Source organism: Chinchilla lanigera, unplaced genomic scaffold, assembly GCF_000276665.1.
Source record: "Chinchilla lanigera isolate Chin_1 unplaced genomic scaffold, ChiLan1.0 scaffold00048, whole genome shotgun sequence".
NCBI lineage: Eukaryota > Metazoa > Chordata > Mammalia > Rodentia > Chinchillidae > Chinchilla > Chinchilla lanigera.
Window position 1 is genome coordinate 4753119 of NW_004955449.1, and position 20073 is coordinate 4773191.

At 39.0% G+C, this 20073-nt stretch overlaps 1 protein-coding gene across 1 annotated transcript in view; it reads right to left on the bottom strand.

The window, feature by feature from the left end:
- Ubr3 (ubiquitin protein ligase E3 component n-recognin 3 (putative)) overlaps nucleotides 1-20073 on the bottom strand; it is a 190361-nt gene that overhangs the window by 170005 nt on the left and 283 nt on the right. The window contains exon 2 of the mRNA XM_013518691.1: nucleotides 19748-20061. Coding sequence (XP_013374145.1) covers nucleotides 19748-20061 — 314 coding nt within the window. The remainder of the gene's footprint in view (nucleotides 1-19747; nucleotides 20062-20073) is intronic.

Below are 20073 nucleotides of genomic sequence, written 5' to 3' on the forward strand. Positions count from 1 at the left end.
AAAAAAAAAAAAAAATTCACAGAACTAACAGAAAATTTCCCAAGTATGGGAAAAGAATCTGACATCTGACAAAAAAGTGAGACATACAGAACTCCAATTAGCCATGATCAAGAAAAATCTATACCAAAACATATAATAGTTAACATTCCAGATATTCAACACAACAAGAGAATATTAAAAGTTGTTACAGAAAAGAAACAAATCATATATAGGAAAAGCTTATCAGACTCATAGCAGACTTCTCAACACAAACCCTCAAGTCAAGGAGAACTTGGGGTAAAATATTTCAAGCCCTAAAAGAGAGCAACCTCCCACCCAGACTGATGTATCCCACAAAACTATCTTTTAAAATTGATGAAGAAGTAATATACTTCCATGACAAAGAACACGTGAAGAAATTCATGACCACCAATCCAACACTCCAAAATACCCTAAAGGATATTCTAGAAAGAGATAACAATAATTACCACTCCATGTACCCCAAAAGAATGAATTCTCCTGACAAGGCAGGTAATTAAACAAAGGCGGATAGGGGACAACAGGAAAATACATGAACACATGAATACATGGCAAGGATAAGTCAATAAATATCAAGGTAACCATCAAGGTAAATGGCCTCAATTTACAAATCAAAAGAAACAGACTGGCAAAATAAAACAAGAAGCAAGATCCAATATGCTTACTATGATTTGTGTCTGTAATGCAAGCACTCAGAAGGCTAAGTTCGAGGCCAGCCTGGGCTACACGGTGAGTTTAAGACCAGCCTGAATTACAGAAAAAGACCCTGTCTCAAAAAGAGAAAAAAAAAAAAAAAGGAACAGGTGTGGGTTCAGAAAAGCTTCCACTCAGATTTCAAAATGTCTGAGAGGCCAAGCAGTGTACCCGAGAGGGCAGTGTGTGAAGCTGTAAGTGTGATGCCAAAGGTACAGTGGAGACCCCAGAAGTTTGGAGAATCCAGCAAAGCAGATAATCTAAGGAAAACTGCAAGAAAGGAACAAAGTGAGCCCAAGAGAGAAGCCGGGAGCTATAACCACCAGAAGTACCATAGAGGCAGAGCCCCCAACCCCTTTGGAGTTCACATCTTGCCACAGATTGCCTCAGATGCTGCACATGGAACTACAGGACTTAATATTTGCTCTGCTGGATTTTCGACTTGCTTTGGTCCCATTCCTTTGTATTCCCATTTGTAATGGATACAAAAGAATGGGAATGTTTTTTGGAATGGAAATGTTTATCTCGTGCCATTGAATATTAGAAGTGTTTAACTTTGTTTTCATTTGTACGGGGTTTGCAGCTAAGAGTCTGCCTTAAATCTCGGAGGAGACTTGGGACTTGGACTTCTCAGCAATGCTAAAACTGTTAGGACTTTGGGAGCTATTAGAGATGGACTAAAGGCCTTTCACATAAAGGAATATACAGTACATGAATCTCTGAGGGGCCAAGGGTGGAATGTTATTGTTTGTCTGGATGTCCCCCCAAAGCCTCATGCAGGCATGGGGTGGGGGGGGAATTTTTTCAGAGGTGGCTGAACCTAAGAGTTTGTGACTGATTCATAGTCTAACACAGGATTAAGGGTTTGAGTGCTACATCAAACCCTACATACTGACCCTAGGGTAGGTAACTTGCATATGATAAAAGGGACAAAGAGAAGCTTGCACTCTCTCTCTCTCAACTCTCTGGTTGTTGTTTTTGCTGTCTTCCACCACCATAAACTGTTGTCCCTCTGCCATGTGCCACCCTGCCTTGGGGCCAGCCAATTATGGACTGAAACCTGTACAAACTGTGAGCTAAATAAACTTTTCCCCTTTAAACTTTGGGTGTCAAGTATTTTGTCTCAGCAATGAGAGAAAAGTAACTAAGATAATGCTGCATACAAGAAACACACTTAATTCAAAAAGAAATTCATGCTGGGGATATAGCTCAGCAGCACAGCACCTGCCTAGCAAGCACAAGGTCATGAGTTCAATTCCCAGTCCAAAAAAAAAAAAAAAAAAAAAAAATCATAGATTGAAAATCAAGAGATAGAAAACAATACTCCCTGGGACAGGAACCTGGAAAAAAATCAAAGATAGCTATTCTATTTGCAAACAAAGTGGATTTCAAACCAAGACTGATCATGAGAGACAAAGAAGGTCACTACATCCTCCTAAAGGGGACAATCCAATAGGAAGGGATAACAATCTATATATGCACCAAATACAAGCATATCCAACTATGTAAAACAAGTATTAATGGACATGTAAAATCAAATAAGCACTAACACAATCTAAGTGGGGGACTTCAATACCCCAATGTCAAGCAGATCAACTAGACAAAAAAATCAACAAAGAAGTGTCAGAACTGAACCAAACTTCTGAACATATGGACTTAGTACATGTCTACAGTGTCCCACCCCACAACATCAAAATACATTCTTCTCAGCTGTTCATGGGATATTCTCCAAAACAGACCACATGCTAGCTTAAAACATGCTTAAGTAAATGCAAAGAAACTGAAGTTATCCCATGCATATTATCAGACCACAGTGAAATGAAACTGGAAACCAATGGCTAAAGAAATCACAAGAATTTCATAAACACATGAAAATTAAATAACACCCTCCTGAACAAGCAATGGGCACAAATGAAATTAAAGAAGAAATTAGACAATTTCTGCAATTGAACAATAACGCCAATACAACACAACAGAATTTATGGGACACAATGAAAGCAGTCCTATGAGGGAAATTTATAGCAGTAAATTCTTCTATCAAAAAAACAGAGCAGTTGGGCGTGAGGGCACATGCCTGTAATTCTAGAGCTCGGGAGGCTGAGGAAGGAAGATCGCTTTTGAGTTCAAAGCCAGCCTGAATTGCATAGTGAAACCCTGTCTCAAAAGGACAAAAGTTGAGTGTCAGGATGGCCAAGTGGTCTAAGGCACCAGACTTAAGTTCCGCTTCAAAAAGACAAAAGTTAGAGCCAGGCATGGTGGTGCACACCTGTAATCCCAGCACTCGGAAGGCTGAGGCAGGAGGATCGGTGCAAGTTCGAGGCCAGCCTGGGCTACAAAGTGAACTCAAGGCCAGCCTGAACTGCACAGCGAGACCTTGTCTCAAAAATTTAAAAAAAAATAAATAAAAAAAAGACAAAAGTTAAAGAAATTTTAAAATTTTAAAAATTAAAAAACAAAGCAAATTCAAATGAACAACCTAAGATTGAATCTCAAGCTGAAAAACAGCAAGTCAAGCCCAAAGCTCCTATGAGGGAAGAAATTATAAAGATCAGAGCAGAAATTAATGCAGTGGAGACTAACGAAACAATACAAAGAATCAACAAATCAAAGAGTTGGTTCTTTGAAAGATTAAATAAAATTGACAAGTCTTTAACAAGAAAACAAAAGAAAAGATTCAAATCCATGCAATTAGGAATGAAAAGGGCAAAATCACAACACATCCTGCAGAAATCCAGATCAGTATGTGCTTTGAGAACCTGTACTCAAGATGGAAACACAGAAGAAATAAACAGATTCCTACCTAAGAACACATATGAATTACCAAAGCTGAATCAAGAAGATATAAAAATTCTAAATAAACCATTATCAGTCAATGAAATTGAAGAAATAATTAAAAGTCTACCCACAAAGAAATGCCCAGGCTCTGACAGATTCACTGCTGAATTCTACAAGAAATTTAGAGAAGACTTTATGCTGCTACTTCTCAAACTCTTTAATGAAACTGAAACGGAAGCATACTCCCAAACTTATTCCTGGAAGCAAGCATTGCCCTAGTACCAAAACCAGAAAAGGTCCCAGCATGTGGAAGGCTAAGGCAGAAGGATCATTGCGAGTTTGCGACCAGCCCCTGCTACAAAGTGAGCTCAAGGCCAGCTTGAACTGCACAGCAAGACCCCGTTTCTAAAAGACAAAAAAAAAGAATCCAACCAAAAAAGAGAACTAAAGGCCAATCTTCCTAATGAAGATCAGTATCTTACTGGGCAAAAATCCTCAATAAGATACTGGCAAGCAGAATGCAACAAGTAATTAAGAAAATTATATACCATGACCAAATATGATTCAAATATGATTCATCCCAGGGATGCAAGGACAGTTCAACATACACAAATCAATACACCACATTAACAGAGCCAAGGACAAAAACCATATGATCACCTCAGTAGATGCAGAAAAAGCATCTGACAAAGTCCAACACCCATCCATGTTTTAAAAAGCTCTACAGAAAATTAGGATAGATGATCTTTATCTCAATCTGATAAAAGCCATCTATGACAAACCAATAACCAACATCATATTAAAGGGACAAAAACTAAAAATTAGAAAGCATTCTAAAATCAAGAACAAGACAAGGATATCCACTATCATCACTCTTATTCAATATAGTTCTGGAAACATTAGCCAGAACAATTGGACAAGAGAAAGAAATAAAAGGAATAATGATAGGAAAAGAAGAAGTTAAATTGTCATTATTTGTGAATGGCATGATATTCTACATACAAGACTCCAAAAATTCCACCAAAAAAACTTATAGATTTAATAACCAAATTAAGTTAGCACAGTCAACACTCAAAAATCACCAGCATTCCTGTACACAAATAACAAACTCAAACTCACTGAGAGGGAAATTAGGGAAACCACAATTTTCCAATAGCATCCAAAAAAATACAGTTCCTAGGAATCAATCTAAAAAAGGAAGTAAAAGACTTCTATGTTGAAAACTACAGTACTCTGTAACAGGAGATTGAAGAGGTTATCAGAAAATGTAAAGATATCCCTTGTTCAAGGACAGGAAAAACTAATATAGTGAAAACGGCCATACTGCCGAAATTGTTATACAGATTTACTGCAATCCCAATCAAAATACCACTACCATTATCTCAGAGAATTAGAGGAAACAATCCTAAAATTTATTTGGAAACAGAAGAGACCTAGGATAGCAAAAGCAATTCTGGACAACAAAGGCAAGGCAGGGGGCACCACAATCCCTGACATGAAGTTATACTACAAAGCTGCTGTGATAAAAACAGCATGGTACTGCCAAAAATAACAAATAAAAAGACCCGAAGATCAATGAATCAGATCAGAAGATGCAAAAACAATTCCAAACACACTCAATCATTTTATCTTTGACAAAGGAGCCAAACACCTTCACTGGAAGAAAGATAGCCTCTTTAATAAATGGTGCTGGAAAAACTGGCTTTCCACCTGATGAACATAAAACTAGACCCATATCTCTCACTACTCAAAAATTAATATCAAAATGTATCAAAGATGTAAATAGTAAAACAAAAACACAATGTACTAGGAAATAGAATAAATGGAACACTTGAAGACAATGGTATAGGCGACAACTTTATGAACAAAACCCTGATCACACAGGAACTATCAAAAAGAACTAATAACTGTAATCTCATCTTATTACAAAGCATTTGCACAGCAAAAGAAACTACCCAACAGGGGCTGGGGATTTAGCTCAGTGGCACAGTGCCTGCCTGGCAAGCGTGAGGTCATGAGTTCAGTTCCCAGCACCGGAAAGAAAAAAAAGAAACTACCAACACAGTGAAAAGACAACCCACATTGTGGGAAAAAATTTTCGCCAGCTGTTCCTCAGACAAAGGACTAATATCTAGAATATACAAAGAACTCAAAAAAATAAAAAGAACTCAAAAGAATCAGACCCCCCAAATTTAAAGGCCCAATCCAGAAATGGACAGCTGAAATGAAAACAGACACTTCTTAGATGAAGTAGTAGAAATGGCAAATAATATATGAAAAAATATTCAACATCAGTGGCCATTCAAGAAATGCAAATTAAAACAACACTGAGATTCCATCTCACTCCAGAAAGAATGACTATTATTAAGAAGTCAACTAATAATAAATGCTGGTGTTGCTGTGGGGAGAAAGGAACCCTTCTCCACTGTTGGTGGGGGTATAGACTGGTGCAACCACTGTGAATGCTTCAAAAAAGTAAAACTGGAGGTTCCATTTGACCCAGTTATTCCCCTTCTTTGTATCTTCTTGAAAAAATTAAAAGCAACAACACAGTGATAAATGCACACCCATGTTCAGCAGCACAGTTTGTAATAGCCAAATCTTTTTTTTTCTCACTTTTTGAGACAGAGTCTCACTATGCAGTTCAGGCTGGCCTTGAGCTCAATTTGTAGCCCAGGCTGATATCGAACTTACAACGATCCTCCTGCCTCAGCCTCCCAAGTGCTGGGATTACAGGCATGTGCCACCACACCAGGCTGTAACAGCTAAATCTTGTAAACAGTTCAAATAGCCATCAACCACAGAATGGATAAAGAAGATGTGGGGGGGGTTTAATACAGTGGAGTACTACCCTGCCATAAAGGAGAAGCTTGAGACATTTCTAGCTAAATAGCTGCACTTTGAGACTATATGCTTAAAGTGAAATAAACTGGACACACATGTTTAAATACCCACTGTTTCTCTGGTGTGAGAAGCTGAAAATGTAAAGGACCAAACCATGTAACAGATATTAGAAAATGGAAAGAAAATGTTCAAATATGAAGGGGAACAAGGGAGGCAGAAGAGTGAAAGAAAGGAACAAGGGAAAAAGAGAATAAAGAAAAAAAATGAACACAAAGCTTTTGTAAATAAGGAAGAGAACAGGAGTTAAAGGGAGGAAAGGAAAAAGGAAAAAAGAAGCAAGATATACCATGTACAGGTATAAATTCCCTACAATGAATGCTATCTATCTATATCTATCTATCTATCTATCTATATATATATCTCCAATTTAAAAAATAAACTTGGAAGGCAAAATCACATGTAATATGAACATCTCTGAAAAGAGGTCTTCATGCAGATGGTTATAATAAGCAAAAGAGTGGTTCACACTTCAAATATTTATTCAGCACAGGTGCCAATTCAGAAAATCTGGGTCCTATTCTGCCCACTGCTCCACTCACTATGTAAGACTCTATGACCCTTAACTTTTTCTTTCATAAAACGAGGACAAAAGGACCTATCTCTGAAACTACTGTGTGGGAAAAGAATATAAAAAGGTAACAGAAAATAGAAAATTAACAAGATGGGAGCTGTGAATAAAATCCTATCAAGATTACAACAAATGTGACTATTCTAAGCACACCAAGTAAAATCCACTGTCACACTGGACTTAAAAAAGCAAAATCCAAATATATCTTCTCCATAAGAAATGCACTTAAATATAAAACATACAGATATATTTAAGTTAAAAGGATAAAGATACACCATGCAAATTCTATCTGACTCAGAAATGTCTGGCCAATTATCAAAATAACAAGCTAAAAACACCTAATTTAAAATTAAGAAACTAGGAATTATAAGTTTTTAGAAAAATCTATACATTAAAGCAATAAGGGAAGACGACTTCTAACAGGTGTAGGTCCTTCCCTTTAAAAGAAATAGTTGTTCTATTGAAGTACAAAGGAATAAAAGTACTATATAGACAAACTTGATGGGCAAGAATTTTTATTTAAATCTTTTTAAACTGGTGTAAAATAGCATATTCAGAGGTTTATGATGTATGTAAAAGTAGCAAACTACTAAGTTTCTATACTACACATTAAGTAGCATGAGTAAAACTAGACTGCAGTAAGTTAAGACATATATCATAAACCATAAAGTAAGTGAAACTAGGCTATAAAATACAAAGCTCCCTGTTTTTAAAAACTGTTATGGCAGCTGTTTATTAGGATAAAGCACTGTACCACCTGACGTAAAATGACCTTGAGCACTTAGCAGAACCAAGTCTCTGGTGAGCAGAATTTGAAAACAAGGCTCAGGTACATAAAAGGAAGGGATGCCTTCAATAGTTTAGGATGGAGCAAATGGAAATTCCCCAACTACAAGGTCACACAAGTTCTACCTGGACTAGTGTACCAGGTGCCGATTATTCCACCAAGACTCTTGGTTATAACCAACCAACCCTCTATGTCCTTTTATCCAGGCTACTTAAATTCCTATTGCTATTAACCAGTCAAGGAGATAGAGTTGAAAGTGCTTCTTTTCTCCCTATCAACTGATCTACCATAAACGTCTTTGTTACTGCAAAGCCCACTTCCATAGTATTGGCTTCTATGTGCACTGGGAAGCAAGCATTTTCTCAGTATCACAATTAATAAAATAACAAGTTATAGCTCATAAATTAACAAGGAGATATAGCAGAAACTTAAAAATAATCCTTAAAAAGGCATAAAAGAAAAAAGACAAAGAACAAAAGGCATCAGAGAAAACAAGATGGTATACTCATATTGGACAAACCATTCTAAATACAGACAGTCTAGGTCAATACAAATGGTGACGAACCTTTTAGAGACCAAGTGCCTGAACTGCTCTCGACATCATCGCCTGACTCTGCTGCTGCTCCTTTCCAAGCATGCGCGTGGCCCCTATGTGCACTATTACCTGATGCTCAGCTGCTAGAGTGATGCTGAAGCAATGCTGAGGTGACCTGGCTAGCATGCCAACAGAGAGGGCTCTGCATACCAGCCATGGCATGCACGCCATAGATTCACCACCACTGGTCTAGGTACTATTGTCCGGAATTTTTCAGATTGGTTGGACAAAACAAGAGACTTAACAAAATCAGTACCTTATAAGAAATGGGTTTTAAAAGGACACAGTTTAAAAGAAAAAGGATTTTTAAAAACATATACCATACTGACAATAATCAAAAGAAATATGAGTGGTTTTATTAATACCAAAGTAGACTTCAGGTTGGGCATGGTGGTATAATCATGCCTATAATCCCAGCACTTGGGAGGTTGAAGCAAGAGGATTGCTACAAGTTTGAAGCCAGCCTAGGCTACAATCCCTGCCTATAATCCCAGCACTTAGGAGGCTAAAGCAACAGGATTGCTACAAGTTTGAAGACAGCCTAGGCTACACAGTGAGTTCAAGGCCAGTCTCAACTACATAAGAAAACCCTATCTCAAAAACATACATAAATAAATAAATAGTAGACTTCAGAACAAGATATACTACCGGAGTGCATTACATAATGATAAAGGAATCAATTCACCAAGAAGTCATTATACTCCTAAATGTGCATCTAACACAGAGCCTCAAAATAGAAAAAGCAAAAACTGACAAGTACAAGGAAAAAGTAAAAAAATCCACAATTCTACTGTACTTGAAGACTCAGAATCCACAGAAAATAATTAAAAATTTAAGGACTAGGGATGTAGCTCAGTGTTAGAACACTTACCTAGCATGTATGAGGCCCTTGATTTGATCTCCAGCACCATAAAAAAAAGCCTCTAGCTGAGTGTGATGGCACATACCTATAATCCCAGTACTCAGGAGGCTGAGGCAGGAGGATTGTTGTGAGTTCGAGGCCAGCCTGGGCTACAAAGTGAGTTCAAGACCAGCCTGAACTGCATAGTGAGACCCTATCTCAAAAGGACAAAAAAAAAAAAAAAAAAAAAAAAAAAAAAACCTCAAAACTTCTAAATAACCAAAGAGCCACAGAAGAAATAACAGAAAATATTCAGAATGGAATAAAAGTAAAAGCTTTAAAATTATGAACTGTCTCAAAACTTATGCTTTGAAGAAAATCTGTACCATTAGAACTTCTTAGAAAACCACAGATCAATGATCAAAGCTGCCACCTTCAGAAATCAGAATTAAGAAAATTAAACCCAAAGCAAAGAGAGGAAAGAAAATAATGAAGAGCTATCAAGAAACTGAGAACAGGAAAAAAAAAAAAAAAAAAAAAAAAAAAAAAAAAAAAGAAAAAAAAAGTATCAAATTTACAATATACATGGTCAGATGTGTAAGCATGGGCAGCAAAGTGCCTGCCTGGCAAGCGCAAGGTTGTGAGTTCGGTTCCCGGTACCGGAGAAAAACCAAAAAAAAAAAAAAAAAAAAACTGCTGGGCATGATGGTGCACACCTAGAATCCCAGAACACTGGAAGGCTGAGGCAGAAAGATTAAGTCCAAACCCCATCTTGGCAACTTAGTGACCCCGTCTCAAAAAATGAGGGCTGGGGATGGAGCTCAGTGTGAAGGCCCCTGGACCAACCTCAATACTAAACTAATTAATTAATTAATATAAAACCAACAGAAAAACCAAAACCGGGCTGGGGATTTAGCTCAGCGGCACAGCGCCTGCCTGGCAAGCGCAAGGTCATGAGTTTGATTCCCAGTACCGGCAGGGGGAAAAAACAAAAAAACAAACAAAAGAAAAAGCAAAACCAAAAGCTGGTTCCGTCCAGCAACAGGCAATTCCAGCCAGAGAGGGGCATGGAAAGCTGACTCCCAGGCCTGAAGAGACGCTGCAAAGCTGAGGGGAAGGGAGCAGGAAGGCTGCCAAGAGCCTTGGGGACCCAACCCCCACCCCAGAAAGCAAAACAAGGAGGCAAACATCACTCTCTAGCCTTAAGGTTTAATGCTGCTTGCTTGCTGAGTTTTGGACTTGGGACCTGTTACTCTTCCCTTCTCATTTGTCTTTAGGAATGAAATGTTCTGCCTGTCCTTCCGCTGTTAGAAGCACGTAACTTGTTTGTCTTCACAGATTCATATCAAGAGGAATTTACCAAAGGATGGAACATACCTTTGAGCCTCATTAAAGCATGATTCAGATGATATCCAGATGAGAATCTGGACTTTTAGACTTTTGAGTTGGTGCTGGGCCAAGTTAACATTGTTGAGGCTATTGGCACTGAATACATTTATTCTGTATGTGAGCAGCACGTAAGTCTCACAAAGCTACAGTGAAATGCTATGGTGTGAATGTGTATTGCCTCCAAAATTCATGTGGAAACTTAATTCCCTTTGTGGTGGTATGAAGAGGTATGGCCTTTAGGAAAGTAGCTAAGTCATGACAGCTCTGCCTTTTAAAAAGGCTAGAGGAACTAATTTAGGCCTCCTTTGCCCATTCCATCCATTCTGCTATGTGAGGGTGCAGCAAGAAGATCCTCACCGGATATCAAATGCCAGTACCCTGATCTTGGGCTTCACAGCCTTTAGACTGTAAGAAATAAATTCTGTTTATTATAAATACTCAGTCTCGAGTATTTTGTAATAGCAATATAAACGGACTAACACAGATGGCAACTTATACACTCTGTATTCAATTCTACAACCCAACCACAGTTCACTAATCTCACTGTGTTAAATTTTTCCCTACTTCAGTGTTACGGTGAATATTACTGCCTATGCCACCTTTGGCAAGGTCCTCAAATTTAATGTGATTCCAGTCAGTATCTAACAGTTGTTTTCCACAGAATCTCACAAGCTGCCTCTGGAATCCAAATGAAAGAGTCAGGGACCAAAAGTAATCACAATCCTTTTCAAGAGTCATAATATGGAAATTCTGCCACATCAAGATTTCTTTTAATGTTAAAATAATTACAATAGTATGATATTGTTGCAAAAGACACATCAACACAACAGAGCTTAGGACACACACAGGAAGCTGCCATGTGACAAGGCACTATAGATTGATGAAAGTGTTCACTAAATGGTGCTAGAATAACTATATCTTCATACTGAAAATGATAAAATTAGATTTCAATCTCATGCTATATGTAACTATATATTCCAGATTAATTAAAGATCTAAATATGCCATTTAAAACCTTAAAAATCTTTTAGAAGTCATGTACAGTTATTTTTCTAAATACAAGTGAAGACTTCTTTTAAAATGATATAAATAATACAAACTGCAAAAAGGAAAACATTTTTAAAATTTTTTATAACACCAGTTCATTTTCTGTTGCTATAACAAAGTTCCTAAAGCTAGAATTTTATAAAGAAAAGTGATTTATTTGGATCACAGTTTTGAAGGCTGAAGGTCCAAAATCAGGCAGCCCATCTGTTCAGCCTCTGACAGATGGGATAAGAATGGCAGAAGTATATGCAAAGAGATCACATGGCAAGACAGAGCCAGAGGGGTCCAGTTTGCTCTTTTTATAACAACTCATTCTCACAAGAACTAACCTAAGTAGAGGATTCCACAAAGGAAGAAGCCCAGCTGTCCCCAAAACACATAAAAAACTCTTACTAACAGAAAAAGTTTTAAATGTGTTTTATAGATAATAGGTTGGCAAAAAATTAGAAATTTATATACAGAACACCAACTTTTGAGAGAAAAAATGGAAATCAGATTCCAGATAGCAACAAAATTGACAGTACACTGTGTCAACCACTGGCATGCAATTAACAACTATTCAGTAATACTACAGAATAGAACACTCTATACCCCAGCAATTCCTCTCCTAGGAGTCTACCCTAAAGAAATTCTAATCTTTCTGTACAAGAAGACATATGCAAAGATACTGACAGTAGCCCTTTGGAAGCAATAAAAAATGTAAGGAATTTAAATTGTTCAGCAAAGAGACTATGGTTCATCCATAATACTGTATATTTAAAAGTAGCTATAAATTAATGAATTTATCTGTTAGCAACATGTTAAGTGAAAAAAGGTAAATTGCAAAAAAAAAAAAAGTCATACAATATAAAACTATATATGTAGCCGGGCGTGGTGGCACACACCTGTAATCCCAGCACTCAGGAGGCTGAAGCAGGAGGATCCTTGCGAGTTCAAGGCCAACTTGGGCTACAAAGTGAGCTCAAGGCCAGCCTGAACTGCATAGTAAGGCCATGTCTCAAAAAAAGAAAAACTATATATGTATTGTTTCCATGCAGTTAAAGTACAGAACAAAAACATGCATAGACATGGCACAGATATATCAGGATAATGGTAATCCCTAGTGAAAGAGAAAGGAAAAGAAACAAAGAGTTGGGCTTTAGTTGTCTCGTTGAAAGCAGCCCAAAAGCAAACGTGGCAAAAGGTTAACATCAATTAATCTCAGTGATGAGTACAAAGATATCTTTTGAATTATTTTTTGTTTTTCTGTACATTAAAATTGTTACATAATTTAAAATAGTTTTGAAGAATTTTTAAATTCTTATAAAAGATAAAACAAAATAAATACCACTTAACAAGACTTCCAAACTGCCATGTTGTAAACTTCATCACAATGAAGATGACTGGAAATTACTACCAGCAAGTACAGTAATACCTCAGTTCGTGAACTTAATTTGTTCCAGGATTGTGGAAAAGATGGCCACATTTATGTTTGAGCAAGAAAGATGGCCACAGTCATGTTTGTCACCCAATGTAGAGTTTGCAAACAAAAGCAAAATTTTGCCAAATGTCTTTTTTGGTGAACCACACTGTCACAAACAAAAGCATTAGAGGTGCAACTGTAGAAACTTATGTCCACACTATTTCTGGTAAATTAAGGTTGAAAAAAGTACAATGAACACAGAAAAAGCAAGGTAAAATTGATCCAACGCTTCTTCCCCCAGGCTCACCATCAGAAGTGTTGAGTTTCTTTTTTTTGAATTGTGAGTTGTAAGTTAGATGTATGTAACTATAGAGAAAAATCTCAGGTTCATAGGGAAGAAAATTTCACATGTTATCCATACAAATATATACATATACATATAATTATATGCATTTAGTGTGTGATCCATTTTGTTTATTCACTCATCCAAGTTGTTTTATGTTAATGTAGAGTTCACATCTCTTTAATGAAATATACACTTAAATATTTATAAATTAAATTATGATACCTACTATTTGCTTCATAATACTCCAGTCTATGAGGAAGTGGGGTGCAATAGATAAAACAAAATACCACATTTCACTTACGAGATTAACAGAAAGCAGACATTCTCCAGACATCCAAGATGCTAAAGAGAAGAAGGCAAAGAGAAAGGAAGCCTCTTCTGCTGCTGTCACAAAAAAAGCAGGAAGCTAAGAAAGTGGTAAACCATGTTTGAGGAAAGGCCTAACCATTTTAAGCACCAGACAGGATATCCAGCCCAAAAGGGACCTCACCTCTCTTGTCAAATGGTCCCGCTATATCTAGCTGCAGCAGCAAAGGGCCTCCAGCAATTAACCAGTCCACCCACTCCTGAATTGTCAAACAGCTACTCAACTGCCTAAGCTGGTCCACAAGTACAGGCCAGAGGAAAAAGAAGAGCAGAAGCAGAGACTGTCAGCCTGAGTGGAGAGGAAAGCTGCCAACAAACGGGGTTCTAAGGTGGGCCCCTAAGAGCCCACCTGTCTTTCTTGCAGGGGTTAATATCGTCACCACCCTGGTGAAGAGCAAGAAGGTTCCGCTGGTGACAACTGCACACTGCATCGGTCCCATTGAGCAAGCTGTCTTTCTTCCTGCCCAGCACTGGAAGATAGAATCTCCTACTGCACCATCAAAGAGGAGGCCAGGCTGGAACATCTCTTCCACAGATCCACGTGTGACACCACTGCCTTCACAAAGATTAACTCAGGTGACAAAGGAGCTCTGGTTAAACTGGTGAGTGCTGTCAGGAGCCATTACAATGACAGATTTGAGACTGGGGAGGCAATGATCTGGGTCCAAAATCTATGGTTCACACAGCCAAGCTGAAAAAGGCAAAAGGTATAGAACTTGCCACTGGGTAACTACACATGCTGAGTTTTCTGTGAAGAAAAACAAAAACATCCCTATTTAAAAAAAAAAAAAAAAAAGAAAAGAAGAAAGAAAAGGAAGCACTGGTAACATCATATACACTGGCCACAATGAAAAGAAAGAACTCATACACTGTTAGTAAGAGTGTAATTTATTTCTTTAAAGGGATCTGTCAAGTTTAAAGTACATCTTTTCTTTAACTGAGATTTAACTTCTAGTTTATCCTCACACATAGGCTCACCATACACACAATGAAGTGTGTTCAGGGATACAGCAGCCCCAAGCTGGAAATACTGTAAATGTGTGGGTAAGAAACTGACTATATAAACTACAGTACAATACAAAATATGAAAATGCAGTGGAGAGCCAGGTATATAGCTCAGTGGCACAAGTGTGTGCCTGACAAGAACAAGGTCCTGAGTTTGACTCCTAGATCCAAATTAAAAAAAAAAAAAAAAAAATGCAGTGCAATACCATGTACTTTTAAAAAAGAAAATGAAATGGTTCTATATGCACTAACACGAGACAGTATCCAATAAATATATTAAGGGAAAAGAGTAAGATACTGAAGAGAATGACACTATAACCACTCACTACCTTCCATTTCTAACACTATTACAAACCAAAAAACCTAAAAGCCTCCAACAACAAAATATGATGCTAACTAACATAATAACTAAGATAACTGGAGCTGGAGATTTAGCTCAGCAGCACAGCACCTGCCTGGCAAGCGCGAGGTCGTGAGTTTGATTCTCGGTACCGGAAAAAAAAACAAAAAAACTAAGATAACTAACATCAATGCATAAATAAGGTAAAAAAAAGTAAGAGAAATCTCTGAGTAACATGGACAAAGGAACCTTTACTTTTTACTTGACCTATTTATTTTTATATAATAACCAATATGCATTTTTAATCAAAACAAAAAATTATCCCTGAACAACTCTGGAAAAAAACAGCTGTTGTAGGTTTAATAATCAATTCTACCTCCTAAATAACAAAAGTGGTGTAATCTTAGGGCAAGTGTTCAGGTATAGCCCAATTTCAATCAATATTTCCTGAGCATCTACCAAACGCAAGAGATAATACTGGCCTCTGGAGTCCCTATATCTTAGGCAACTTAGAATTTGCAAGGAAACAAAACAAAATCTTTTATACTGGAGAGTATGAAAACAGTGAAGCTCTGCGTCAAACTTGAAACTAAATGTTTAAAGTCTCAATTCTAGCCCAGGGTGGTGGTGCACGCCTGTAATCCCAGCACTTGGGAGGCTGAGGCAGGAAGACCATTGAGTTCGAGACCAGCTTGGGCTACAAAGTGAGTTCAAGGCCAGCCTAAACTGCATAGCGAGACCCTGTCTCAGAAAGACAAAAAAATAAAATAAAGTAAAATCTCAATTATGATTATTATCCCATAAGAGCCCAAACCCAGCGACTCAGACATTACATTTTCCATCACATTGTTTTATTTTGCTTTGCTTCATTTTGTTTTTATTTTTTTTTTTTTGGTTTTTCTCCGGTACCGGGAACCGAACTCACAACCTTGTGCTTGCCAGGCAGGCGCTTTGCTGCTGAGCTAAATCCCCAGCCCCCCATTTTGTTTTTAGTTTATCCACGTATCAACCATTTGTAACAATGATTGTACTCACTAGCATCAAAACTATATTATCACTGGAAGCATAGTTCAGTGGGAGAGCCCTTGTCTAGTATGTGTGAGGCCTGGGTTGGATCCCCTCCCCAAAAAAAACTATGTTGTTATACATAATCATAGTTTCCATAACCTTAATGACTTCATCTCACAAATGAATCCTCAATTGTTTTCTTTCTGTAATGTATCTACTAATATCATCACATTGATTATACCAATACTACTACTAAATAACTCAATCTCACCATATTTCTATAACTTCAAGTTTGAAAATTAAATACTAATACAGTTGTAATGGGCCATCTCCAATCATATAATACCTTATCACAACAGTCAGACACATGAAAAAGATTAAGCAACAGCAAGATTTCTTCTTTTACTAAGAATACAGCTAAAGGGCTGAGGGTTTACGTCAGTGCTAAGATGTTTGCATAGTATAAAAAAGGCCTTGCATACAATTTTTAGTACTGAATAAAATTATTCCATCAATAAAAACAGGCATAAACACAAAATTTAAAAAAAAAAATGGACTCCCTCCTGTGAAACTAACTAATGGAATTTAAAACTTCTATGGCCCTGGGGGCTGGGGATTTAGCTCAGCAGCACAGTGCCTGCCTGGCAAGCCCAAGGTCATGAGTTCAATTCCTGGTACCCGGGGGAGGGGGGGGGGGGACACGGACACGACTTCAATGGCCTTTAGAATACCCCCAAATAAAAACATCTTCTGTTTTTAGCTACCTATAGGGATTTGTTTTTAATATGAAAAACTGAGAAAAGTTAAATTAATTTTGCACATGCCAGGATAGTACAGTCTGCTTACCAGGAACACCATTATAACTTAATGCTTTCCAATTCTAAAAAGATTCCACAGGCAGAATTTTACTTTGTTCTACTGGCCAACATTAAAATATCTGTCTTTAAGGCAGTGGATTAGGTGTATGGCCCAGAATTATTCTATCCAACTCAAGGAGTTGCAAAAGCTTCAAAATAATCACATGGCCACAACACCATTTCTTGTTCAACCCTTGCCTCTTATGAAACTGGACATGGCAATTCTGGCATATACAAGGCAATAGCTGTATTTCAGAAAGTGATAATAAATCATTAAATACTATGTATCAACTCATAGAGGACAGCCACAGTGGAAGAAAATGAGATCTACGGCAACTTCAGTAAAGGCAAATGTTATGAAACTAAGATGTGGACTGTTTACAGCCTGGATGCCCTAAACCCACAAGAGTGCACTGAAAGAAACTCACTGACAGGGCTGAGGATGTAGTTCGGAGGTAGAGTGCTTGCCTAGCATGCAGGATGACCTGAGAGTAAGGTTCTGGGTTTGATCCCTAGTAAATCATCAAAGAAGGGGCAGGTGTTATTTAGTAGAGTTAGAAGAAAGAAGCAGTTGTGCAGTTAGGGCTCAGAGCTAGCACACCTAGCTTACCACCTGTGTGATCTTCAGTAAGCTTTTTGTTTACTGGGGGTGGCGCATGGTGCTTACTTTGCAATGCTAGAGATGGAATCCAAGGCCTGCTGAGCTACATCTCCAGTCCTTTTTTATTGTATTTTGAGACACATTCTTGCCACGCTGCCCAGACTTAAACTTGTGATCTTCCTACCTCAACCTCTCTCAGTAACTGAGATTACAAACGTTGAGTAACTACACCTGGAGCTCAACCAAATTTTTAAATTCTGTGCTTGATTTTCCTTTTCTGTACAATGGCAATAAAAGCAGCTACCCAAAAATTGTTGAAGATTAAATGCACTAAATCATGTAAAGCAGTTCCATTTAACTGTTCTTAACCAAACAAATGGATAAAAGTTTAAAGTTTTAATAATACCGTTATTAAGGCTGTTGGAAAGCAGGTGGCCTCATATATTGCTTAGTAATAACCCTATGGAAGACAGGTTAGAAAGCCCACTTTTAAGAATTTATCGCATTGATATTCTTACAGGTGCAAAAAGATAAGCAAACCAGTTTTATTTTATACTAGAAACCTCAACTGCCATCAAAAATGTTTATTAAATTAACGATTGCAAATTCATGACATGAATACCATACAGCAGCTTTTACAGAACACAATGAGGACACTAATGTGAAAAGACATCTAAGTGAAAAACGAAAGACTGCAAAGTATGTTATCTTTTACATAAAAAGACAACAAAATTAGGAAACACAGTTATCCTTGCTTGTCCCGCACTAAGAAAATAAATAACCGAGCAGAGAGAGAAACTTTAAAGTATGTATTTTTTGTTGTAATATTGAGGCTTTTTAAATTATATAAGTATCTTATTCAATATTTTTCAAATGCTAAACTTTTTTTTAAAAGTGTCAAGCATACATTTCCACATCTCAAATGTTAGCTGCATTTACTATTGTTCTTAGCAAAATACCATCCTTCTACAGCCATTTTCTTACTCTCTGTACACAGAAGCCTCCTCTCCCTCCTGTAACTTCCAGACTATTTGAGGAATTTATCACTTTCTACACTAGCATTAGTAGACTAAAGGGTAAGTCAATATTTCATTCATTTTAAATATTCAAGGTGCCTTATTTGCACATAATAAGTAAAAATATTTTAGAACAACAACTTACAAGTACCCCAACAAGATGAAGAAAGAGCCCATTTCTTTAAATATACATATAATTAACTATCATTAACTATAAAAAATAAAAAGAATAACTGGATTTTCTAATGTCCATTCCACTACTGCTCGGCCAAAATCACTTTTCACAAAGTTCTTTCTGCTTTCCTCAGGACATTCCTGACACTGACAGCATGTCCCAAGCCCGGATGCTACATGTACCAGCTCTTTTAACTCACTGCAAACTTTGAATGTTGTCTTCTGTTGTCAGTCCCAACACCTGATGCACATACTAGGCAGTGATTAGGTGTCCTTATCTGGAGAGGACCTAACATTTGATTCCTAATTCGCTCAGTGTTTTGTTTGTTCTTCTGGTATGAAGGGTATTCTACCACTGACTGCTCAATAGCCCAATTCTAGATGTCACTGGGGCACACCGAATACTCCACTGACAGCTCAACAGCCACTTTTCATGCAGGCCCCTCCCCTCCCCTCCTCTCGCAACCCCCCTCAGCTCAGGAGCGCCTTTCCTCACTCGGTCAGGCACCCCGACAGTTCAGAAGCCTTGCCCCCCGAGGGTCCTTTCCTGCAGGTCCAAGACCCCCTCCCGAGCTCTGTCATCCTTCGGCCCCGTTCAATTTCACAAACCACCCGCTCCCAGTCAATCCAAATCACTTCCCAAGTGTCTTCTCAAGAACCAAGCAGGCAGCTTTCCAGCCTTCTCCAACAAGTACACAAGTAACAGATCCACCACAGACTCCGCCAGTGCCCCCCCTCCTACCACGCGCAGTGGGTCTGCCCCCCCCTCACTCTCCCGCCCAGGTCCCCTGAAAATCCACAGCCCAGCGCCCCGCACACGCTCTCCCCTCCCCCCACGCCCTCCCGGCACTGACAGCTCAGTCACCTCCAACCCCGTGCAGCTGCGCCCTCCCCCACGCGCGTCGCTTGACAGCTGGGGGTCGGCGCCCACCCCGCGCCCCGCGCCTGGGCCGGAGCCGGAGCGCCCGCAGTCCCCGCCCCGCGGGGTCGCCTCGCCCGGGGACAGCCCCGCTCACCCGCTCTCCCGCATCACGTTGCTGTCCCCGCAGTCGCAGGCGCCCCCGGCCTGGCTGCGGAACATGTTGAAGTCGTGTCCGGTGTGGTCGCCCTGGTGGAAGCACTCGGCGCACAGCGACATGCAGGGGGAGATGCCGCACGTCCGGCAGCGGTAGGCCACGAAGTTGGCCGTCCACACCAGGCCGCACAGCGCCGCGGGGTCGTAGGCCCGCACCGCCGCGCAGAACTCCTCGTAGCCGCCGCCGCCGGCCAGCAGGCACTTGCACCACTCCAGGGCCTCCTCCTCCGCCGCGCCCGGGCCGCCCCCGCCGGGCTGGTCCCCCCC